Below are 26,565 nucleotides of genomic sequence, written 5' to 3' on the forward strand. Positions count from 1 at the left end.
ATGCCACAGTGGCAGTTAGCTGATTGTACTTTTAAAAAGGTGATCTTTTACTTGTAGTGTTTACATTGTTTACATCTATAGTATCTGCCAAGGACCGTCGAATCAGGTGATTCGTCCTTGTGATACTCACAGACTTTTTACTGTATGAGTCTTCAGTAGTTATCTGGCAGATTCCCTAGAAGGTTGTTTTTTTCCCCTCTGTGTTCATCCAATCATGTTGAAATTTCTTCAAAGGATTTACAGTATCATCCAAAAGAAGGGAAAAAAGTCTAGTTTATTAAAGGAAATTGAGTTCTTGTCCTAAAAATGTGGTTATAAATGTGGTTTACACACTACTTAATATACAAGAGTAGATTTAACAAGACCTCAAAGTATCAAAAGGAAATGTACATGATCATTGAAGTTTAGGCACATTATAAAGTCAACTCTCAGGCACTTTTATGGTGACAAATAAAATCTAGTTTTAATGTACACACCTCTGTAATGCATTTAAGAATACAACCAGTTTAATGAAGTTCCTTGATATAAATTGGTATTGATCTGTGTTACATTTATTGGTTCCCCACTAAGAAACTATAGAACCCATTAAAGAATTAATTACAGACTTGAATGGTCATCAAGGACAAAGTATGATTCCATTAGGTCTTATTGATGCTCCAGTAATTTAAGCTATTGATTTTCTGAAAATAAGCAGAGCTGTGGAATTTGCTTTCATGTGGAAATTACTGAACATTGATCAGATCTGAACAGAACATGAGACTATAAATAAGTGGCTGTTGCGCAATCAGAAATGTTATTACTTGGTTACAGATTTATGCTTATTCATTTAATGTGTTATTTACGCTTCATTTATCAACTTGTCCGTGCACCTGCTGAACCTTCATAAATGTCATTTTTTAAGAGAGTCATGAATGAGTAAATCATGTTCAGTGGACTTGGTGTGCGATATTTTTCTAGTCAGTAAATTCGAAGGTCAGGCCAGACCAGGCATTAAAAAGACCAGATATGAAAAGTTTAATGTAGGCTCCGCTAGTCACCGAATATAATCGACGCTTGTTTTGATTCTTAGGTTTTATTCATTTGGACTTGACCCAACCTGTGCTATACAGCTTCAACCATAAATTTCAGTCTCTGAAAGCTTGACGTTGTCCAAGACAAATGTCTGTCCTTGTCACCACAATATGGATTGATTAGCAAAGTGTACAGCAGGGCAGAGGCACATCAAACACCACTGGGCATTAGTCTCTCTATTCCTTAAAAGATTGTGCTGCTTATAGAGGTGTAGAAAACTGGGCTTAGCCAATGAAGCTGTCTATCGTTCCACTTTTGACCTTTCATCTTTGGATCCTTTTCCATTCAAATCCCGTCCAGCATGGTTCCGCTGCACTTTTTGCTACCCTCCCTGGAGTGCGAGGCAGATGCAAGAGGAGAGAGACCAGTCCTGCGAGGAACATAGTGGTTAGAGAGTTGTTGCTCTCTTTCACTCTATTTTCTCTCTCTTTCCATTGATCCATCTCAAGACTCAATGGCAGTCCGGCTCACCTCTTAATGCGGCTTATCCGCTCACAGAGGATGGAAAGGTATTGTGTGAGCTTGACCATGGCAACAATGAGCACGCCAATCACAAATGTGCACGTAGGCCACAGCAGCGATGAGAGAATGGCGGCACGACCATAGAGGCGCATCAGGATGGCGCTGTCCTGCTGCTCTGTTGGGTCTGTGTAACAACGCACCTGCTGCTGGACCTTCAGGCGCTCGGAGATGTTCAGTACCAAGGCGTGCATCATTGCATGGTCTTTACGGCACTTAGGGACAAAGAAACACTGTGAGAAAAGAGAGAAAATTTTACCATTACCATTGGTGAAAGTAGAAACATAATCATTGCCATATTCTCAGAAGTCTTGTAGGTTTTTAGCAGCCACTTTTCAATCAATTCACAGATCATGGAAAAGTAATAAATGTTTATAGTAATTACTGAGATTTAATTAAAATAATTTTTGGTCAGACCATTCAGTCAGCACATGTTTTGACAAGATAGACTGACAAACATTCCATATGAACATATACAGAAACTGAAAATAAAAAACAAACAAAAAAACATGGTCAGTAAGTAAGTAATTACTTAGAACTAAATAGGCATTGATGCATTGCTTGCAAATTAATAATCCATACTTTGTACATATATGATGGGTGTCTGTTTTCATCATGCCTTTTTTGTTTGTTTGTTTTTTATTTTGGTTTCTCTGTTCTTTTATTTTTGTTATGCCAAGTGTTTTTGTTTTGTTTTGACTCTACCCCACATCCTCAAATCCCATGATTTATGTGTGTTTTTTTCTTGTTGTACTAACTTCCCTCTAACAGGGTTTTATGGTATTCTTAGACTCCGACCTATTTAAGTACCATCAGGATATGTTTTTTTGGAGACTACAAAGCACTTCTATAAGTCACTCTGGCTGAAGGCATTTTCTGAATGATGTAAATATAAATGGACTTTTCCCCTATTGTGTTCTGTTCTGTGTTAGCCCTTGATTAGTTACTATGTATATCTATGTATACCCTACTTTACTATTTGCAGCATCACGCAGTTTTATTGTGCATTTTTGTATCAAGCCCCCCCCCCCCCCCCCCCCAAAGTTTCCCTGTTTGTTTCTACTCCGTCTGCATGTGATTCGACTGTTTAAATGAATAAATTCTTCTTTGAGAAACATGTCGACCTTCAATATGATCTCAGTCAAAACAAAACATTTCCCATAAGCACATTCCAGCAAGTAAAAGCAGCTCTGGATAAAGTTCCCATTATGTTCTGTATTTTGTGTTCTGTGTATACCTCAGGATTGGCCTCCTGGGCCTCCTCATTGTGGGACAGTCTCATTATTCGGCCTGATGAGTTCAGGCTGATGTACACCTGCAGGCACGGGTATCTGGAACTCTTCCAGCACTCTGCACCACAGCTGTAGCTACAGTTAATCTCCCCAATAATTGTTGAATTTAGCACGGTACAGCTTGATTCCTCAGTCCACACACTGAGGGACAGAGAGGGGAAGGGGTGGGAGAAGAGGACAAAGAAAGAGAGGATTACTAATTCTGTATGATCCTATCCATTGCCTAGCTCTAGACATGTAATATGAGACAGGAACATATGAAAGTATGCCATTTAATTGGTACAACAACAATAAAATAAGAGGTGTACATGCTTCAAAAAGGGTTCCTTAGGGAAAAACAAGTTTTATTTCACAACAGAGTATTTCACTAACATGACTTCTGTAAGAAGGCAAGGACACTAAAAACTGTCAAAGTATCCTCGTTGACCTCTTTTTTTCTTCTTCAGTAAAAGTCACTATATGTTTTTTTTTAGTAGCACCGTATATAGCATGTATATACCCCATATTTAATATTTAGACCTTGCTAAATGTCCTTTGTAAGGTAATACTATCAAATCCAGTTACTTTTGAGGAATCACCAACCATTTTGCTCCTGGGTAGGTCATTAATTTTACAGAAATCCTCTTTTTTAATCCATCTTTTTTTTTTTAAAATTTGTAATGATTGTGACAGATGTATGAACAGTTTGTGCTTCTTTGTTGATCAGAATTCACAGTGGCTTTTCCAGACTTCTCTTCTGACTATTTCCATTATCCCGGTTTTTAGTAAGGGGATATGACCATTTTTGCAGAATCAACAGAACTGTCTCATTATTGCTAATATGCACATTGCTGATTGGTCAATCAACCAAGTAACTTGTCCAATATCATGATTATTCTTTCAATCCTATGAATTCCTTGGTAAGAGCTTAGAACAGCCTCTTTCTGCTCTTGCATTCATTGTCAGTTTTGATGAATTTAAAACACTGCTGTATATATAAAGGTATTTACGTATACACACCTTAAAAGCTACTGAATAGTCATACCTGTCTGTATATGACCGCACCATTGTAATGCCCAGGACAAAGTACATCATGACAGAAAAGAAGATCATGCTAAGGCCAAGGAGAATAGCTCTGTCCTCTCCTGCTTTCAGTGCTGTCACTGTCTTCCTCTTGTCCAGAATGTCATATTCTCTGATCTTTTGATAAATGGTCCTGAACATCAGATATAGACATAAAGCATAATGGCATCTTCTATAGGCAAAAGAACACATTCAGGCTCCATACAATTGGACATATTATGACCTTAGTATTAAACGGTTCTCTCTGATTCATTCTTAACCCAAACAGAAGCTTATAATACTAAGGTCAAGATATATTGAGCATGGGCATACACACAGAACCAATAGTTAACTACTTTGCCTCTAATAGCCGTACAAAAATAGAACTGATACCCAATTAACAAAGCTGCATGGATGCTAACAGGATTTAACATTAAAGATCAAACAAGCATAAAGAGTTCTATTGAAGTCCATCTAGATTAAAGGGCATCAATAATCAGTGATGCAAAAAAAAGAGAAATATTTATGTACAACTTCTGCATATTTACGACATACTTATCATTAACATTAAGATTAACGTTAACATTAGGATAACATAATGATAGACCCTCTCACACACAGGTACACATAACTCTAAACAATGATTTCATCTTGGTGGTAGTAAGGTAGTAAATTTAACCAAAATCAGTTTAACCGTGGTAAATTCAACCATTTGTTTAATGCGTGAAAATGCATTGTAAATGCATTGTAAATGCATTTTTTTAAAGAGATTTTTGTGAGACAAACATAGACATGGTAACCTCCTGCATGAGAACCCAAATGTTTTTTTTTTCTTTTGCCCTCATTTAACTTTGTAATATAGTAACAACAGTGTATTACTTACTGTATAACAGTAAACATTCATTTTGCACAAATAACTGTAACTGAAGAAAAACTGCCTTGATGATTTGTAATGATTCTAATAAATGTGCAAAGAAAAAAGTTAAAGAACAGAACCAAAATAAGATAGCTCACAGTGAACAGCAAGCAGTAAAATGTTTTGGATTGAACAGATATCATACCTTTCATTTCCTGATCCCTGGGGTCCTTTGGTTCCAGCCCATAGGAACATCCTCCCAGCACTCTCTAACGTACTCGCCAAGGACTGCTGGGATATTCTATTGGGCACACACACTCTTAGTCAACCATGAGTGCACAGGTCTTGTATCGTGGCACTGTTTCCACTATTAGGTGACAAAAGCTTGAATCTCTCACAAGCAAGTGTTTCTCTCTGAGTCAGGGCTCAGAACCAGCAGCACTCACAACATTCTAAGATGCTTCATCATGCACAGAGGTTGGAAAACAAACCCAGCATCAGGCAAAACCAGGCATCAGGGAAGTGTCTTCATCAATAAAGTTTCGAAAAAAATTCCAAGAGCCAGGAAAAAAATTAGTGATCTTCAGTTGAAGAACACAGCAGGAGAAAACGATCAAGGCATAGTCCTCAGGGAGGAGTGAAGTGTGTCTACCTGAATAAAGCAGCTCTCTACAAACATAGCTGACATCAGTCGGCGGGTTGCCTTCATCTGCTCCCTCATTTCCTGCTTGCTTGTTTGTTATTGACTATTCATAGGTAGTGAGGGAACAGCAGGATGGGTGGATAATGAGCAGAGCACTGGGCAGGGAGAGGAGCACCCACCATGTTACTGATCCCCAATAGCATCAGTGACTACCTCCCTCCCTCACACACTCCCTCATTTACTGACTCACCAAGCAAGCAAGGGAACGGTGGGTGGGGGGTGTTGGATTTGTGAGTACTTCAGAGCTTCCTTGTCACCAGTAGCTGGTCACTGATTGGCCTTTATAGCACATACACAGGTGACACAGGTGTTTGGGTCTTTTGTAATTGGCTGCACATGTCTGTGCAGGTAAAAAAGGATCGCTCACTTGAAGTCCATTTGTAAGTGTGTGTGGTGGGATACAACAGTCGAGATGAAAGCTCATTCAGTTCATTTTAAATGGCCCTTTATTTGCCAGTTCATTTGTGTTTAACTTGTTCTTGTTAGTGAGTGAGTGAGTGTTTGAGGGAGCAAGTGAGTTAGTGACATGTAAATGTAAATGAGTGAGTAAATAAGGGGTGGATAAGTAAGTGAATGAATGAGTGAGGGATAGATGATGGTCTAAGTAAGGCATTGGTTGAATCAATGACTGAGGGATAAATGAGAAACTGGTTAAATAAATGCCTGAACGAATAACTGACAGATAAATGAAGATTTGGGTAAGGGAATAGGTGAATGAATGACTGAGGGATAAATGAGTGTCTGGGTAAGAGAATTACTGAATAAATTGAGGGAATTACTGAGTGAATAAGAAAATTACTGTGGGAACGGATGAGAAATTGACGTGAAGTTTGTGGTGGGTGACTGAGTGACTGAGGCACTGGGTGAGGGAGTAGGTGAGTGAATGGGTGAGTAAGTGAATGACTAAGGGACTGATTGGGTTAATAGTTGAGTGAATAAGTAGGTGACTGTGGTAAATGGAGGTCAAGTGAATGATTGAGGTAAGTGATGCAGTGAGTGAATTACTGGGGCAATAGCGTAGGCCAAGTGGTGAATTGAGGCCCACCACAATAGTGGCAGTATTTTCTGTTTGAACTGAATCACCATTATGTGTTTTAATAGTTTAGCCAAATGCTACATGCCTTTGTACAGTAATTACCTTGGAGTGCAATTATGTTTTGTAATTTTATCAGTGAGGACATTAAGAGCATTAGCAAAACATCTGGACCTTTCTAAAAATGGAGGCATGCATCATCAAATTTACCAAGTCCTGAAAACAAATATGCCATGTTATTAGTTTTTGGTGTCCCTTGAGCATCCAAGTTAAGCAATAAATTTCTGTGATGTGTTCAGAAAAATGGTGCTACCATTCTTGCAGGTGAGGATTTTTTAAATGAGATTAATGAACATCTAGCAGACATTTTATGGGCAAATGGATGCTTGTTCAGGTGCATTACTATTGGGTTGCCCACAAAGTGTGGTGTAGACAAGAATGTAGTGTTCCTAAGAGGGCTGAGCCCATTCGTCAATGTGTATGTAGATGAATAACATGCAAAAGTGGCCTTCTGGAGGCCTGACACATGAAAATGATAACTGATTATTCTCCTCTCCGCTCACAACTGTTTGTGGAAGCTGTGCAGCTACCAGTGCATGCTACTTAAGCTCTGAGGAGTGAATGGCATCAATTTCTATTTTACCACCCAAATAGATAAATTAGTAGGACTAGAAACACTATCAGTATCTACACTTCTAAAAGAAAATGAATCCCTAAGCAGTGTCTATGACTCGCTGATTTACCATGTTTCTACTGGTTAAAGCTGTGAAGAAGAAATAAAAAATAAAGTGTTTTATGGGGCACTGTGTCCACTGGGCATCGTTAGCAACGATGTTATTTTCATTAGTTCTACAATCCCCTGCTCACAACATTTATTTAAGACATAATGACATGCGTAATTTTGCATGAAATTGTGACACTAATCGCAACAATGGATTGATGAGTTACAAATTACAAAATTGTTGAGGTTAAAGTAAAATGATTTCTGTTTCTGGAATAAATGTAACCATGCTGTGGAATGATTCTGCATTCTGCATCAGAATCCCATTTTCCTTTCATTAACTACTACAACTATTTATTACCTGTAAAACTGTTTATACCACAGTGCTTTTGAATTCTCAAATCTGATCGGTCAGAAGGTGATTGATATTCTATAACAGCATTTCTAACAGTTGCAAGGCAAATAATTTATATTCAAGTTTATATGAATGCACTCATTCAAACATGTTATTATATCTATAGTAAAAGTTCCACATAATATAAGCCTAATAATACTGTGTTGCTATTTAAAAAATCATTGATATAATAATCATTGATTGTTCTAGCAGGAGACATTTATTTAACATTTTTGGAAGGAGTCTCCACTGTCATGCTTTGTAACAGTCAGAAGATAAAGCTGTTCCTTTAGTTTTCCACCACAGAATAGTCTATGAACTGTTTTATTAACTTCAAGGCTTACAGAGGGACCAACTGTTTATAGCTGTTACAGTGTAAGTCATAACAGGAACTAACTTGTTTTTATGGATGTTCCACACCATTAAGCATAACTGTAAATGGACAAAAAGTCTTGCCATAGCACTGGCAATTTGCTGTGGTATAAGACAAATATAATACTTTATGACGTGCTGTTAGTGATAAATAATGAACTTGGGATTGGTATCACACCACCTTTCATTGATTATGTTCTTAGTACAGCACATCTGGAAGTGTCATATTAATTACTTGATGAGTTTATTATGTACAAATAACAGAAAGTCATTATAGATACCACTTTCATATTGCTGCATTCTTACTCTGTTATATTACATCTCCAATTAGCAAATTCTCACTGAGCTTACTGAATCCACTTTTATCATATTTTGATAACCTTCTGGTAGTACACTATATACTCACCAATGGAACACAAGTAATGTATGTCCCTGCACTGTGACATTTTTGTCCTAGTACTGTCTGAAATCTCAGCACACAGCTAGCCATGCATTAATTAAATCTGGCAGAACATTTAAAAAAGGATTTTACTGCATAGGCAGTCCCAGGCCTTTAAAAGTGGTTGTGTCTCATTAAAAGTATAAAAGTGTTTAACAAAGATCCAACAAAATATATTTTACAAAAACGCTCCCTATTCAATTATTGTTTTAAACTTTAATGACATTTCCCCTGTGTATTAATTTACCATTCTCATCAAGCAAAATGTGATTACCTTTTAATGAGATCATTTTCAGGTCATTAATCTAATGAGAATTTCATTATGGAAAATTTCTACTCTGTTGGTCAGAAAGGGATGCTATCTAAACATGCTTATAAAAGTGCATGGAATATTAAACACTCTCCGCTGTGCTGCCGATGCAAATGCAGGTGGATAAACAAAAGAGGCCACTATGCAAACCAAACTGATCTGAGATCTGAAGGTTCCACACTGAGAGACCTTCTGTTCCTCTTAATGAAACAGAATTATGGAGATGTTAAATGCTAAAATAGCTGACTTGGTTACCAAATATATTCAAGCCCTATATGTTTTATATCTCAGACAAAAACAGTTTATCCAAAATATTAAAGACAGATAGAATAATATGCATTTACTCCAACTGTGTAGATACTGTTTGTTATCAGTTGCCATTTTGTGTATTTATGTGTGATCATTATCCTTTAACATTTTCTTTCTTTCTTTCTTTCTTTTTTTCAATGTTAGATACTTTGTTTAGCTGTCTATAAATTTGTCACCATCACATAAATTGTTTTTATCCAATAGTTGAATGTGAGACAAGCATCAGCATATACTTATTTTTACTTCATGCACTTTTTATCCATTTAAGCTTACTTGTATCACACTTTTCTTTTTTCTTATCCCCCTCACCAATCCATACACATTTGTTTATCTATTATCTCGTTTCCTGTTTCACGTGGAAACTTTATTTCTTAGTCACCTGCTCTTTGTGCTTTTATTATTTGTATTTCAAGCTCAGTCTGCCTGAATATACTGTAGTTTATGATAAAGTACTTGCTCGTGATTACTGGTTCGGTGTGTGTTTGCCCAATCTGTTCCAACAGTGAGTGCTGGAAAAAAAACCCCTAATGAAACACTCTGTACACACTTCCTACCGCAGAAACCTTTCTTCCTAGCACTCTCTGTCCTTGATTGTTTACTCTCCTTTCCTGCTCACCCACACATTCTCTGTTTGGTTTAAGTCAAGTAACACAAATCAACTTTGCAATAGGCTTAGTCTGTAGTAGTTGTGCCAAATTTTATTCATGTTTTACCTTCTAATAGAGGTTTTTTGAAACAAAACCAAAATAACATATCCACCACTATACTTTATAATAATTTATAATGGCAGATTTTAGATCCTGCAGCCTATTATCATTAAAGGTTAGTTTTGAGGTCAGCACTGATGCTATTGATGCTCATTATTTTATGGTGAACTTTATCAATCAATAATATTTTTTCTTCAGGGTATCTGCAGTAACACACCAAAACACAATGATCCAAGTACTGGCAGTGACAGAACATTTATCCAGAGATATTCAGGGGTGGCTGGTATAATTGGCTAGTAGAACTAGCTGCCTATGTGTCTTTAAATGTGTGTGTAATAGTTTGTCTTCCATAATTCTTATTATGCCATTGATGACACAGATGACATTGATGATAATGTAATGCACTGAGCTATGTAAAGGTAGTTTGTTGATGCTGGACAATGGATCAATGTCCTAAAAGTCATGACGTTTGTCTGGAGAAGGTCAATGTGCCTTTTACATTTTAGTCCTTTAGAAAAATGAACAGAGGCATGCCTCAAATGTATTTTACAACCAGATGTTACTCTGATTTGCAATAAAATTGTGACAAGGTCAGTCAAATGGTGAAAGGGAGGACAGGCAACTAAAGCATTTATTTATTTTTTTTAATTTGGCTGGTTTTGAGATTTTGAGGACCCCTTTTTTAATCTGACCCTATTTAAGTGTTACTGTGATGTATAATGATAAATAAAGATATCTGTGTAGAACCCATTAAGAATAATAATCAAGTTCACTGACACTGTTAAAAGACAGATCAGTGCAAGTCTCTGCATTCCTCACACAGTGTGTATTTTGTGTTTTTTTGCTCCAGCTGGGGGCTATTTTTTAAACAGTGACGTGATTTTGGAGGAGCAAAGCTACAGGATTGTTGTGATTCTACAAACAGTCTTTTTTTCAGGATGTTCTCTTTCTGATCTTTATGTAATTTTAACATCAATCACCCCCAGTTAAACACAGATCGTCACACTAAAATTACTCTTCCCAGACCAGTATTCACCTCTAAATTACATGCCTAGGGAGAATGAATAAGCAGTCACAATTCCAAAGGAAAAATGTTCAGTGTCGCAAGATCCTAACAATCTTGTAAATTTTGTCAAAGCCAAAAACACTCTAACCAGAGGTCGAAAAACTGCTACCTGTCAATTCATTATATAAAAAAAACACCTACTTTTTAAATGTCATAATAAGTACAAACAACCCATATAACTGAAAAAGCAGTTTCATAATCCACAAAGGTTATACAGTTGTATAATTAACTAAGAAATACTGTTACATTGGGCTATATAACAAATTTTTCAGCAACGATCACTGAAACCTATCAGCACCATTATTAAAGGCTGAAGTATTTATTAAATAATTATTCTTTTACTAAAGTACCAGTAAAAGAACTGGTCTCAGACAGTGCTGTGATTTAGAGCCTGCTCTTCAGTAGCTACTATGCAGTATTAAATAGTTACAGTGCAGCGTGAGGAATGCAACCCTTTACCTTACTTCTTAAAATTACAAAGCTGAATAACTTGCATATGGACAGAGTAAACCATTTAAAGCCTTAAAGAGCATACCTTTAGGGCACTGTATACTCTAAAGAAAAACAAAACACCATTCATCCTTTCAGATTTTGGTTTAAGTTAAATGTATTTTAAAAGAACATCAGTCTTAAATATTGAAGCTCTAGCCAAAACTGTTGTTTGATTAATACCCCACTTACAGGCAATAAAATCCATATAACATCATTGATAGTGTCACTGAGCACTGTCCATGCAATATTAATATAGTCCTGTAAAAACTGAATAAATAAGACCTTGTGCTGTTCTTGTCTTGCAGATCACAAACTGAGGATTCGTTAACAACTGTCAGTGATTTTTTCAACATCATACTCTTAAAGAAAACATTGCTGCCAGCTGTCTGGTGGCTAATATTTGCTCTACACTGAGAGAGCAGCCTGCTAAATGGAGCAGTCTGAGCAAATTTCCTCCTACAGTACAGCTGTCTGAACAATATATCATTCTTTATCAAGAATCACGAGTCAGTAGGGTTGCAAATTTAAATACCTGCATTCATATAGTTGTCTCTGGCAGGTATAGGATGAGGTGCAGTCGCAGTAAGAAGCAGCCATTACTCCAGTGCTTTAGGCATGGTCAGGCTTCTGTCAACAGATTATTTAGCAGGGCCAGACTAACTGGCAGTAAAAGACTGACATGCCACTCCTGGGACAAGCGCCCCACACACATTTGTCAATATTATTTTGTGGGCAGGAGGGGAGGGCTCTTGACAGCAGTTGGTTTTTCCAGTCCAGCTACTTGTTGGGAATCCACTCAGCAGGCTCTTAATCTTCCTCATTTAGGTCCAAGTCATTCTCAGGCAGACCAACAGTAGGGTAGTAAGTTTTAAACCACAACAACAACAGTGATAGAATAGAGTCTGCTCTGAAGCACATGCCATGCTGCCAAAAAGTCTTGCATTATGAGTTGTACTAAGGTTACTACATTACAATATATGATTATAGTTTTGCAGCTGTGCTTGGCAAAGTGAAATATAAAAACAACAAAATGTTTTTAAAGACATTTTAAAATGAATACTTCATCTCATTAAATGTTACCTATTCCAGACTGCAGATTGCTAATCATTTGACTGATTTCAAAAAGCTTTTTATGATGGATACAGTCATGGCTGATTGGTGTAATCAGAACTTGCCTACAAAAGTGCCCCATTCATTACCTGTGTTTGTGACTGAGCAATCAAACAAATGACCAATGCATGAAAAAAAAAAAAATCATTAAAAAAAACCTGATTGCCACATGAACATCGTAGCCCAGGCTCTAAACAACAGCAACTGTGGCAGATTCCGATCCAGAGAAATAACTAAAACTTTTCAGCTTGGAATTGCTTGCAATGGCATAACTTGCCATCATTTGAGTTGATGAACAGTTGTGGAATTCAAACTCATAACCTTCCATTCAGTAATGTGTGGAACCTTAACTAAAGAGTTACAATATATGCATAATGCACTTCACCTACTGTACCTTTCCTACCTGGTAAGGAAAAGCAGGAAACTGCATTGTTTTGGGCCCTCTTGCCAAAAATGTTTCTCGAAGTGTTCTTTGGATGGTTAATGGTTCCAGCTTTTAAAAGTGATTCTAGGAGAAAAATCCACTGTAGGAACTGTTTTTCTAGGAATGTAGCATTTACCAGGGGTTATACATAATTCCACAATCTGTATCGGTATCTTCTTATAGCTACAAATGTCCATATCTGCATTCATATTTAAACCCAAAGTGGGTATGACCTAAACTGGAAGGGTTATTTATTTATTTACAGTGCTATGAAAAAGTATCTGCTTGATTTCTGATTTCTTCTGTTTTTGTGTATATCTCATACTAAATTGTTTCAGAAATGAAAGCAAAATCTAAGATAAAACAAAAGCAACCTGTGTAAACACAAAATACAGTTTTTAAATGATAATGTTATTTATTGCAGCTAAAAAGCTATCCATTACCACCTGGGCCTGTGTGAAAATGTATTTGCCCCCATAGTTACTAATTCCCCAAATCTATGAAACTGCATTCATAATGGGGTTCAGCTGGACTAGACGCAACCAGGCCTGATTACTGCAAACCCCTTTCAATCAAATCAATAAGTTCAATAAATAGTACTTTACAAAGGGTTATAAAGCTATTTCAAAGGCTCTGGGACTCCAAAGAACCACTGTGAGAGCCATTTTCTCCAAATGGAAAAAACTCAGCACAGTAGTGAACCTAATTTTGACTGACCTTCCAAAATTGCTTCAAGAGCACAGCAACAATTCATCCAGTAAGTCACAAACGAGCCAAAAACACCATCAAAGGACCTACAGGCCTCAATTGCATCAATAAAGGTCACTGTTCATGACTCCACTATACACAAATTTCTCCATCTGGGGATTAATAATTATCTTATCTTATCTTAGAAATAAACTGGGCAAAAATGGCACCCATGGAAGAATATTGAGACGAAAACCACTGCTAACCCAGAAGAACATTAAGGCGCGTCTGAATTATGGCAAAACACACCTTACATCCCGTTACATCTGGCATAAGCCAAAAAAAAAAAAACATCATAACTACACTCAAGCATGGTGGTGGCAGTGTGATGGTGTGGGGATGCTTTGCTGCTTCAGGGCCTGGGCAACGTGCAATAAATGAGGGAAAAATGATTTCTGCTCTCTACCAGAAAATCCTAAAGGAATCCGTAAATTGAAACTCAAGCGCAAATGGATTATGCAAGACAATAATCCAAAACATAGGAGTAAGTCCTAGTCCTAGTGAAAGACTGATCTCCAGTTATCGGAAGCGTTTGGTTGCAGTTATTGCTGCTAAAGGTGGCACAAACCAATTTTAATTTTAATGGGACAATTAGTTTTTCACATTGGTGATAGGTACTCAAGTTGCCTATTATTTTATGTTGTATTTCATTTGAAGATTTAAAACAGAAGAAATACTTTTTCATAGCACTGTATGTAATATATAATGTATTCATATTCAGTTATATCCCTAGTCTAAAAATCCACCAGAGATGCCAGACAATTTTATGATACATTTATTATTTGGAAATATATTTTATATATTGAAATCTGGGTCAAAATTGGGACAAATTTAACAAGCTAAACTAATTAATCAAATTTGAGTTGAAAGAAACTCAAAGAGACTCAGCTATAAGTTGTCCATATCATGCCTGAGACCAAGGATGAGATAGTGTTCTATTATCCAGATTCAGGTGAATTCATAGCAATCATTCCATGATGGAATGAAAGCCAGATGAAAGTGGTTAAGTGTAAGCTAGTACTGAGCCATCATTCATTTGCTATCTGTGACAGAACTGCTCTAGGCCACTGGCCCTGAATGCTGCAACTGGCACCAGAGAATCCTCTCTAACAGGCCCTTACTCAAAATTGAACTCTATTAAATGCCATCATGGACCTTGGGAATAATTGTTTTGTTAGGGTAAACCTGTGCTCTGTCTCTCTCTCTCTCTCTCTCTCTCTCTCTCTCTCTCTCTCTCTCTCACACACACACACATACACACACTCATGCTCTCTAACACACACAAACACACACTTCAAAATATTTCTTCTAATGAGCCATACATAAATTTTGCTGACTGTGATATGAATTAAGTCATAGTAAATGCTATTTCATGACTTAAACCAAGATAAATAAAAAACAAGTGTATATATTACTTTGGATGAATGTCTGTTTACCCTGTTAAATGAAATGCTGGACATAAAAAAGTCACAGTATGGCAGGTGTCATAGAGAGCTAACCTTGGGACGGGAATATACCATTGATTCACATGGACTTCCTGATATAACTCAAAACACTGGCTTGTCAGCACTGGTATGGCTACAGGTTGGGAAGGTCAAATGGAAAATTTTACTTGTGTGCTTTGGCTTTTTATGTTCCATTGGAATGCTCCAATGTCAAACACATCATCACCTTCAATTTATCAGTGGGCCTTTATTTGAGGAAGCATAGCATATGATGGTAATGATTACAACATGGGAACTCAATACAGTGTACAAATTATTTAGATTTGATCACATCTTAGTAGTTCTGACCTCTTTGGCTCTCCACACTCAGCACACCTGGTTTTGAACCTGGAGGCTTTTCACTTCCTTTATATGATCTTATCTTCCTGTTTTGGTTGTTCTCCTGCTCATCCTGCTTCTGCATGATCACAAATGTTTTATCTTACATTTCTACCCTTTCCGGGCTGTTGCAATGATTTGAATGCAACCAGGACTACAGTAAGACAATATAATACAATAGGTCCCATGGCTATAATACTTGGGAGGAGGGTTCCTTAACCTACATCTCACACGTCTGATGCAAATACATCTGCTGCCTGAACATGGTTATCCCTAAACAGATTCTTTATTTTACTACATAATCATACTTGAATGACAAACACCATGTCATTTAGGTCTGATACACACTCAAGAATAGTTAACTATATAACACTGTCCAGCTACTCACACAAGGGCATAATAGTGCACAAAGATACAGATAACAACAACAATAATGAGGTTATAAGATAGGGACTTCCTTAAATTTTATAAGAAAAAAAACCCTACAGTTGCTAAATTATTCAACCCCATTGCAAATTAGGTTTATTGTCAAAATTGACAGACTTTCAGCTGTTTGCAATGAACAAATCAAACAAAAACAACTGAAATAGTTCAAGTGGTTTCCTCAAATTCAACTGAAAATGCAACTTATAATGATTTCTCCAGTTTCAAAACTATTCAACCCCTTCATGGCAAGCATCTTTAGTACTTAGTAGAGCATCCTTTTGTTATTATGACCTGCTGCAAACGAGATGCCGAGCAATGAGCCTCCAGTTCAGTAATATTCTTGGGTTTGCGTGGTGCAACCGCCTTCTTCAAATCCCACCAGAGATTTTCTATGGGGTTCAAGTCAGGTGACTGTGATGGCCCTGTAGAATCTTCCAGGAATTCTTCTGCGACTAAGCCTTGGTGGAATTTGAGGTATGTGTGGGATCATTGTCCTGTTGGAAGGTCCAATGACGCCCAAGCTTTGGCTTCCTCACAGATAGCATGACGTTTTCTCCTAGGATTTCCCGATACTTCAATTAATCCATCTTGCCTTCCACACGCTGCAGGTGTTCAGTGCCAGAGGATGCAAAGCAGCCCCAGAGCATCACTGAGCCACCACCATGCTTGACTGTGGACAGAGTGTGCTTTCTTTATTCTTCTTTCTCCAGACATACCGCTGATCCATCGTGCCAAAAAGTTCCAGTTTTGTTTCAGTGCTCCACAGAACAGAATCTCAAAGCTTCTGTGGCTTATTTATATGATTTAGAGCTGAATTTTCTTGTGCTTTTGGGTCAGTAGTGGTGTACGTCTTGGAGTTCTGGCATGGAAACCTTTTAGTATGCACCGTACTGTGATCACTGAAACCTCAGTACCTGTTGCCACCACGTCTTGCTGCAGTCACCCGAGGGTTTTTCATAACCTGCCTTCTCAGAAATCCGGTTGCAGCCATTGATAGCTTCCTTTTTCTGCCCCGTCCAGGTATTTCATGTATTCCTTAGCCAGTTCAGGTATTTCATGTGTTCCAGCTCAAACACACCTGGTGCAACTAATGAAGCCCTTGAGACAACACCTGTTTTGCATATTTGTGCTGTTGTGAGGGATTCTATTCAGGGGGTTGAAAATTTTGAAACTGGAGAAATCATTATAAGTTGTATTTTCAGTTGAATTTGGGGAAACCACTTGAAGCATTCGTTGTGTTGAACTATTTCAATTGCTTTTGTATGATTTGTTCACTGCAAACAGCTGAAAGTCTGTAAAGTTTGACAATAAATCTGATTTTCAATGGGGGTTGAATAATTTTGATTGCAACTGTATACATTCTATAAGCACCTTATGATGCCATTAACCCCACTAATTCCTCACAGGTATAGAGGAAACAGTAGTTCCGCCATATGCATTTCCAGTGTGAGCTACATGGCCTAAATCAGGGTTATCAGTTAGATTTGACTTTGGGCCAAATTCTCATGGAAGTGAATACTGTTTAAGCTAGGCTGGTGCCAGCTCCTGACACGCTTCTTATACTGTGGCTCCTCTCTCCCGCTTGACCAGCCAGACTCACCCTGATGCTCTGCTTCTGCTTGGAGCTTTCTGCACTTGTGACTCACCTTCTGGTACTGTGGATGGTCCCACATAGATACCCAAAAGATTGCAGTTCCCCAAAACAGTTTAACTTGTCACCTTGCTTCAATAATCAACGATTCTTATTCACAATAGTATTGAGAGAAGGCAACTTACGTTCAGACGTTTCTGTGGTTTAAAGGATAAGGATTATTTAATGAATAGTGTCTGTATACATTTAATATTGGCCTTTTATTGTATTTACAGCCCAAAACATACATTGAAGCATGATATACAGTATTATGGTTACAGCAAACAATCACACAGTGGAGCTGGAATTAATACAGCTTTCGCTTGTACTTAAGTTCAGAATTGTGCATAGCTGAGACACACTGCATGAGCAATTCTCTGAATAGCACTTAAGTCTGTAGTTACGTCTGAGGTCTGTGTGCAATTTTGGTATTAAATCCTCATTATGTGCATGTTAATCAGCTGTGAATACACATATTGAACATCCGTTCAACACAGACTTAGCACTGCTTGACTTTACGCTGCTACAACTGTATACTGTAATGTTTTATAGTCACACTATTCAGTTTAACCCAGAATTCAATAAAATATAGCACTTTTAACAATTGGCATTGTCAAAAAGCAGAAATGTATACATTTTAAGTTCATACATCTATCGCTAATGAGCAAACCAGAGGCGGAAGTGTCAAAGAAAACCTCGCTGAGACAATATGAGGAAGAAACCTTGAAGGGAACCAATCCTCATCTGGGTGACACCGGATAGTGCAATTATCAATAATTCCTTTCTATAACTGTATACTATAAAGTCAAAAGGTGCAATTGTGTAACCAGGAACATATAAGCTTATGAGCAACTTATGAATATGAGCAACAGAGTTATTTCTGAATTCATTACAGTTTTAACTCAAAGTCTGTTTTGTGGAAGTTATCAAGTGTTCAATGATGGAGAAGAAGATAGGTTCCCTTTTTGAGTCTGGTTCCTCTTAAGGTTTTTTTCTTGCCACTGTCGCCCCTGGCTTGCTCATTAGGGACCTAAATCTACATCCAGATTTCTGTAAAATTCCTTTGTTGCAATGTCTATTGTCAAAATTGTCATACTGATAAGTTCCTCATAACTTGTGGCATGCTCTCCCTTTCTCTTCTCTCTCTCTCTCTTTTTGTTCCCCATGGTAACCTGTACAGGAGGAGAGATGTACATATATGGTCATTTTCCTCTCCTTACGTATGAGTGCTTTTATCACCCCAACCTTCCCAAGCACTACATCTTATCTGATTACCCAGAAGTTGCTGTCCCTATTGCCCCTGTTCTGAACAAGATAAAGCTTTCTATTCCTAGTTAAGTCAAGCAATGATCTAGCTGTCAGACCCCCACCCTCTTCCTTCCTATTTTTCTGTATATATACTCTGCCTATTTCAGCATTAAACTAAGAAGCTTTCACTACACTCTGTGTCTGTGTGACTTCTTCCTGAGCTCGGTACTGAGAGGGTGACAAGAATTTAATTTTGAGTCCGGTATCAGCAAAATCTTAACACATACGAACTGGAACTGGATTAACACCACTGGTCTAAGCCACCATATATAAAAATAATAATATGTTTACAAATCTGTGAGTGTGTGTGCGATAGTGCCCTGCGATGGGTTGGCACCCCGTCCAGGGTGTCCCCCGTCTTGTGTCCCAAGTTCCCTTTAATGGATTAAAAACCTGTGATCCTGTGCACGATAAGCAATCTAAATCCCTTTGGTGTATGATGCATGAAGATGATAGATCTCAGCATTTTTAATGGTCTTTTTGGATGTAAATAATACACATTCCTTGCCACACAGAAAATCTATTAATAAAATGTGCTAATTTGCTTATCCTGTGAGTACATGCTCAGTTCCTGAATGCTGCTCTTCTCGTCTCGAGCATGCAGAGGACATCAGAAGGCCACAGTAAACCAGGATGAAGAGCATAATGCCCTCAATTGTGAGAGATTTAGATTTCATGTAGTGTAATCAGGCCTGTTTGTCCTCAGGTGACACTTCAAATGCCCATTTGCACAATGCACAGAACTGTGAGGGCGAAATGGAGGTAAACAATAGTTACATTCACATTACATGCCTTCCCATTTAGATATTTTTCTTGCTTGGATCAGACCTTTCTGCCTTGACAGCTAATGTCTGTTAGCAAACCTCTGCCTTTCAATATCCAGTTAAATAATGTCACATGCATGATCCACATAAATCATAAAAAATAATAAATAGCACATTTGTGAGACAATCTATTATTGCCGTAGCTATAAAATAAAGTAGTATCATAACATCAGAACATTGTGTGCTCTAAAGGCCGGCTGAAAGCTCATCCACTCACTAGTAGGGAAATAATAATGGAAAAAGCAGATGCTTTCAGCTGTTGCTGCCACTTCTTTGCCAAGAAATGTGTGGATGTGCACACGCAGTAAAGTTACTAAAATGTAATAAAAATGACAATGTATTCTTATGTGTCTTAACCACATATGTGTGCCTGCCTGGGAAAACCCTTCATATTATCAAATTGTGAGAAAAGCACACTTTGCTAGCAAAGTTTGTTGCATTTTCAGGCAAATTGACTGCATTTACTGCTGTATTTTTAGACTGGCTCCCTACACAGTGTGATCTTTGCAGGCAGTTTTTATGTTTTAGTTTTTAAGTAGAAATGAAAAAAAAATTTGCTGGCAGAAAAACTGAATTTTGATGAGAACCTGATTTATCATCACCTTTGGCTGGTTTTCAGAATTTAGCCACAAAATATCAAATGTGTCACGTTTAGAAAAATGGATTTGTCCTACATCAAGCTTGTAATGTGACTGTAGCCAAAATCCTGTATGAAACCTTATGTCTTGCACAAATCTGCCTTCTGTTTTGTCTTAGTCTTAGGGACTGATCGGCCTTATTGTAGTGCAGACATGGAATGAGAAACATATAGCGTTTTGTACAATGGAATTGCTTGATATAGTTGAGCAGCAACTGGATGGGTCTCAAATCCAACAGTTTCTAATTATATAGCCAAGGATAAAGGAGAGATAAATAGCAGGATAAATAGCTGCCATTCTTACAATTACCAGAAGAGTCCTACACAATCCACTAGTCTTTGCAGGGATCATAAAAAGTATATGTTATCTACAACATTATAGCACAAGATTATTTAACATACGCATCATTTAGAGCTCAACAGTCTGCCTGGTGTTTTAGGTGGTAATGGGATGTCAATGTGCTTCACACTGGCATGATTCACAGTGTAATAGTGCTAAAATTAGAAGCAAGGAGAAGTGCTGGGTGGGTGGGATCCTGCTGATCAACCTGAAGGTCAGATAGCATAGCTGGAACAGGACTAAAGGTTGGGGTAGACAGGCAATATAAGGAAGTCCTGAAGATATTCATGTGAATGGAGAGAAATACACAGAAAGACTGGAATGGATGTCTTCCTGGTCAGTAAAGCCATTTGCCCTTAGTATAATGTTCTCTAATTTTAAACCTGAATTCTCTTTAAATCTCCCCAACTAAACTATAAAATTAAATGAGTGGATCAGTCAATCACGGCTATATTAAATGTTACACAAGCAGAATGAGGAAACTAGAGTGATCATTAAAAATGCTGTGAAGCTTGATAAATAGAGACTTAAAAGTACAATTTAAATGGAGTGTAACAACTTTATCTCAGGGCTAGATTTTTTTCCTGACAAAGTTTATTCAAACACTCGCACCAACCCAGCACACACACATCACTGCCTAAGTACAAAATGAATTACCAGCTTCAGTTTAAGAAATCTAAGAAAAACAAAAAAGCCAATAAAATACGAAATGTGATAATGAAACATCATGAATTTAAAAATAATTTTTATTTCACTAAAGCTTTGCAACCCGTGACTGTAAGAATGTACATAAGCTTTATTCCACGTAATACTAAAAAAACTAAAGAAAAACACACAACATTCTTTGCAAACTTACAACACAATAAATTGAGTGTTTTACATCAATTAACAAATCAGCATCACTACCGTGTCATTATAAAAGCGCAAGAGCCACCTCAAGCTTTCGAGTAGTCTAATAGGGCAGATTACTTGTTGTGACATATAAGGAACATTTCAGGACATCATTTGTTTTTGTTATTAGTTTGCTGTTTCAGTACTTCCATGCCAATGAACTTTGTCCTACCTCCAAGTGTCATCAGCAGTTTAGCAGTTTCTGTAGAGTGTATTAGTTTAACCAGTTTCTGAGAGTCACTGTTAGTCACTTGGTTGTGCTAATGCTGGATGTAAGCCTACATGCTCAAAACTTTTCACATAGCATGTAGTGCAATAGGAGTGACAAGCACAATAGACTCACTCCCAGACTTAAAATTAGCCAGCTACTGTGAGGGTATGCATGCATCATGTGTTTGTGAGGACAAAAGCACATGGTACTTGGTACTGGTGGGTTAACTGTGTGCATAGAGTATGTGTATTTTTTTTTTATTCTTTAGCACAATAATCCAAATTACATCCATTTCAGTTCCAGGTCACACTACAAAATTTGGAAAGGTTCAAGTACTTGAATACTTATGCAAAACATTGTACATTTTAGTTTTTGTTTTTGTTTTATTCAACCACAGAGGCCTAAAAGCTCAAGTTTCCTGTGTTTGTAGGGAGGAATGGTCTTATGCAAGTCTGACCAGGTAATGTTTGGAGGAGGTTGTGGCTACAAAAGGAGGTATTACCATTTATTATATACAAGGGTTCACATACTTTTGCCAGTTTGGACTGTGAATAACGATTAACCAGACTTTAAATTGCAACCCCAATTCCAAACAAGTTGGGACGATGTGTAAAATGTAAATAAGAACAGAATGCAATGATTTGTAAATCTCATAAACCCATACGTTATTCACAATAGAACATAGAAACCATATCAAATGTTTAAACTGAGGAAATGTACCATTTTAAGAAAAAAATTATGGTAATTTTGAATTTGATGATCGCAACACATCTCAATAAAGTTGGTACAGGGCAACAAAAGGCTGGAAAAGTAAGTGTTACTAAAAAGAAACAGCTGGCGGTTAAGTTGCAACATGTCAGTAACATGATTGGGTATAAAAAGAGTATCTTAGCGAGGCAGAGTCTTTCAGAAGTAAAGATAGGCAGAGGTTCACCAATTTGCGAAAAACTGCGTCTACAATTTGTGGAACAATTTCAGAATAATGTTCCTCAATGTAAAATTGTGAATATCTCATTATCTACAGTATATAATATCATCAAAAGATTCTGAGAATCTGGAGAAATGTCTGTGTGCAAGGGAAAAGGGTAAAAATCAATATTGCATGCCCGTGATCTTCGGGCGCTCAGGCGGCACTGCATTAAAAACAGGCAGGATTCTGTAATGGAAATCACTAATTGGGCTCAGAAACACCTCCAGAACTCATTGTCTGTAAACATAGTTCACCATGCCTTCCACAAATGCTGGTTAAAGCTCTATCATGCAAAGAAGAAGCCATATGTGAACATGATCCAGAAACACTGTCATCTTCTCTGGGCCAAAGCTCATTTAAAATGGACTGAGGCAAAGTGGAAAACTGTTCTGTGGTCAGACAAATCGAAATTTTATATTCTTTTTGGAAACCTTGGACGCCATGACCTCTAAACTAAAGAGGACTAAAGAGGAGAGGGACCATCTGGCTTTTTTATCAGTGTTCAGTTCAAAAACCTGCATGTCTGATGGTATGGGGGTGCATTAGTGCCTATGGACTAGGCAGCTTGCACATATGGAAAGGCAACATCAATGCTGAAAGGTATATACAGGTTTTAGAGCAACATATACTTCCATTCAGATTCCATCCCATCTTTACTTCTGAGAGATTATGCCTCTCTAAGATATTCTTTTTATACCCAATCATGTTACTGACCTGCTGCCAATTAACCTAATTAGTTGCAAAATGTTTCACCAGCTGTTTCTTTTTAGTAACACTTACTTTTCCACCTTAGCCACCCTAATATTCGGCCCTGACCAGCGTACTTCAGACACACTATGGAGACAAGCACAGGGGAAAAAACACCTGGATGGAGTGTAATAGAATTATTTCTCATTATAGACACTGTGTTACCTTTATATGAGCAGCTTGTCCTCATCTGAGCTAACTATAACAGATTTTTCAGATAACTCTTTCCGAACTCTGCTAGTCAGGCAGTATTTTTTGTTTTTCCAGAATATATCTGCCATCTAGAGGACAAGATATTAAACTACAATTGACCAGATTGCCACTTCCGTAATTGTGGAATTAAGTATTCAGCTGTGATGGTGCTGAAAATTTCCTTGTAGTCTTCTTTAAAAAAAAAAAAAAAGAATCCAGTAAGTTTTGCTTGTAGGAATGTCTGAAGGTTCAGCTTTTTGGAAACCACTTACAGAAGTACCCAATATTTGAGTTCTTGATATTTTAAACCTAACCCTAAATGAATTAGAGTTTAAATTAATCTACTCAGGTCTCTGTAGGATTACGGTTATATTTTTTCATGTGTACAATCATTACATATAACCACACAACACATTACTACCCCAATCAAAGAAAACATCAGAAAAAAGGTTTCAGTGTAGCGGGGCAGAAATTGACACAGGAAGGACCTGATAAAGATCAGCTGAAATCAAACTAATGTGAAACCCATGACAGGAGTTCAAAAGGACAGACATTAGACAAAGAGATAGAGGGAAAAAAAACACCTTACCCGTCTCTTCTCACAGATCTTTTCACATGTCTCTCATGGAGCATGGTGCCCTGTTTGTGTTTTTGGCTCTTGCTGCTTTTTTGTAATTGTCCAGAGGAGGAAAGGAGGAATTAGCGGAAGGAAGTGCCAGTGTTTATGTTCTACTAGCACAGGAAGTTTGGAGTCTGAACTATGAGAGAAACTAACAATGTTACCCAATGTGTATTTATTCAGTGTTCCATTAATAAAACAAACTTAAAACCAAATACATTTTTCAAAAATCCATCTAACCATTCATTCAATCAATCACTCATTCAGTAGTCGTGAGGATCCAGCCTATCCAAGGAATGTCCCCTAATCCCAGGGGAATGTTTTTTGGAGGTAGGAGGAAACTGGAGAAACCAGATGAAACTCATATGGACACTTTACAAACTTTGCAAAGACAGTAACAGAGCTTAGGTACAAACCTCAAACTCATCCGAAATAAGTACATAAACAAACAAACAACCTAATAAATAAATGTAAAAAATGCTGCCATGGACAGGATAAAGTGGTTACTGGAAATTAATGAATGAATAAAAAAAAAAAGGAAAAAACATTAAAGCTCCCCCAAAAGGACACTTAAATATAACTAAAAACTAAAACAAATGTGAAAAAATGTGAAAAAAAATCATTATATAATAGCACTTTATGTTAAAGACAATATCCACTTAAGATCTACTTAATTTCACTGAAGTTATCCTTGACAAAGACTAAAGTTTATGAACTTTATTAACAACACAAAAATTACATATAATATATTCAGAAATCTTCAGGATACATACACAGCACAGTAAGATTATTGAAATGGTATGAATCCAGCACAGATAAACAGACAAGAGAGACAATACTCTGTAAATGAGAAATTGTAAATCTAATACTAGATAAACAGATAACCACAATGCATAATTACATACCCACTAAACTGTACACATGCATGTGCCTGAATAGTTTAGAATTGAAATACAGTCTAAATTAGGAATGTTATGACTACATTACAGATGTGTAAACATTGCTCGAGGTTTCAGATGCTTGGTGTGCTTGGCAGCTTAACTTGAGTAATATTAATACTCCCACAATGGGCCACATGGTTCATTAATGTTTAGACTCATGGCCACTTCCTGCCACTAGGTGTAAGTATTGAGATATTCAGAAACTTTACATTGGAAGGTAAATAACCTGCAGTTTAACACAGCATGCTCACATGTGGTCTTGTTAAGATTTTATGTTATAATTATATAATTCATAGGAATTTATATAATTTCTTCAAAGCAACAGTAAATCCATTTATAAAAAAAAACTAGATCATATGGTCCCAAGATTATTCAGAAAAGAACATAACGTTATTTCACATGTCCTGTATAATAGACGGCATATTGGAGCAAATGCTTTGAATATTTATGGACAGAGATTAGTCCACAGTGGTGTGCCATTCATTCATTCATTTGTTCATTCATCATTCATTCTTTGAAATACCATGTTTGTACTCTCAACCCCTCCTTATTCACTATGCAGGCTGTGTTTATGCAAGCTGCCATTTGGTGTCTCTGTTTCCATAGAAACACATCCGTAGACCTTGTTTACCTCTCTATCTCTCTCTCTCTCTCTTGCGTGCACACACACACACACACACACACACACACACACACACACACACACACACACCCCATTCACTCTCCTTTTCTTGAGCAATGTTCCCTTGGGTTTGGCCTTCTATTTCAGAAGAAACCACAGACATTACATTGATTCAGGGTGTCCTTTTGTTTCAGCGATACACAAATACGCAAAATGGAAATGTACACATTGGTATATGAATAGGAGATTGAGAGATTGCTGAAAATTTTGCGGAAATAAATTGCAAAACTATATATAAATTGACACACGGTTCATGCCTAGGCATGCAGAATTTGCTCTGTACAAGATACAATTAATTATTTCAATCAAAAACATTGCCTAATGGCAGGAATATTTGTTTCCATCTATTGTCTAGACTTGAATCATGTGTTGTATATTTGTGATCTGTGGCACTATGAAAGCAATCTGATGAAAACAATGTAAGAATGTGGTTTGATATCTTTTGAATGATAATGTGATTAACGGTATTAATGCAATGTTGGCCCCTTAATATTACCTTTCCATATAAATGATATATATCATAAAAATTGCTATGAATGTGCAAGCATCGCATTGTCCCAGAATCATTCAAGGGCAAGCACCCTTTTGTCTTGTTGTTGTTTTTTTTTTTATCATATAAGGACATGTTTTAACCTGCTCCTACTATTAAACATTTACTTAGTGTGAATCACATAGTAATTATGTCGAGTGCCCAGGAGAGTCAATGATTAATCACATA

At 37.2% G+C, this 26,565-nt stretch overlaps 1 protein-coding gene across 4 annotated transcripts; it reads right to left on the reverse strand.

Moving 5' to 3' along the window:
- Positions 1-255: 255 nt before the first annotated feature.
- si:ch211-247n2.1 (calcium-activated potassium channel subunit beta-2) lies at positions 256-25,732 on the reverse strand. Of its 4 annotated transcripts, none has more exons than XM_053634756.1 (6): positions 24,195-25,732; positions 4,985-5,080; positions 3,907-4,077; positions 2,828-3,023; positions 1,543-1,823; positions 256-1,441 (listed from the first exon to the last, which is right to left on the reverse strand). In XM_053634756.1, exons 1-6 carry the CDS (start codon positions 24,236-24,238, stop codon positions 1,357-1,359), a joined length of 873 nt encoding a protein of 290 aa, XP_053490731.1. In that variant the 5' UTR covers positions 24,239-25,732; the 3' UTR covers positions 256-1,356. The 4 variants fall into 4 exon arrangements, with proteins under 4 accessions (XP_053490731.1, XP_053490733.1, XP_053490730.1 ...); XM_053634758.1 differs by lacking the exon at positions 24,195-25,732 and adding an exon at positions 21,658-22,393; XM_053634755.1 differs by lacking the exon at positions 24,195-25,732 and adding an exon at positions 11,858-14,473.
- Positions 25,733-26,565: the final 833 nt, after the last annotated feature.

Source organism: Ictalurus furcatus, chromosome 10 (genome assembly GCF_023375685.1).
Source record: "Ictalurus furcatus strain D&B chromosome 10, Billie_1.0, whole genome shotgun sequence".
Classification (NCBI taxonomy): Eukaryota; Metazoa; Chordata; class Actinopteri; order Siluriformes; family Ictaluridae; genus Ictalurus; species Ictalurus furcatus.

What these genes read in the sequence shown, in the direction of transcription:
- si:ch211-247n2.1 (XM_053634755.1), bottom strand. Translation starts at nt 11,922, where the DNA reads ATGGCTGCTTCTTACTGCGACTGCACCTCATCCTATACCTGCCAGAGA. An exon ending in AGACAACTATATGAATGCAG is followed by an intron (nt 5,081 to 11,857) that starts GTATTTAAATTT and finishes TGTGCCCAATAG; the next exon opens with AATATCCCAGCAGTCCTTGG. An exon ending in CCCAGGAGGCCAATCCTGAG is followed by an intron (nt 1,824 to 2,827) that starts GTATACACAGAA and finishes CTTTTCTCACAG; the next exon opens with TGTTTCTTTGTCCCTAAGTG.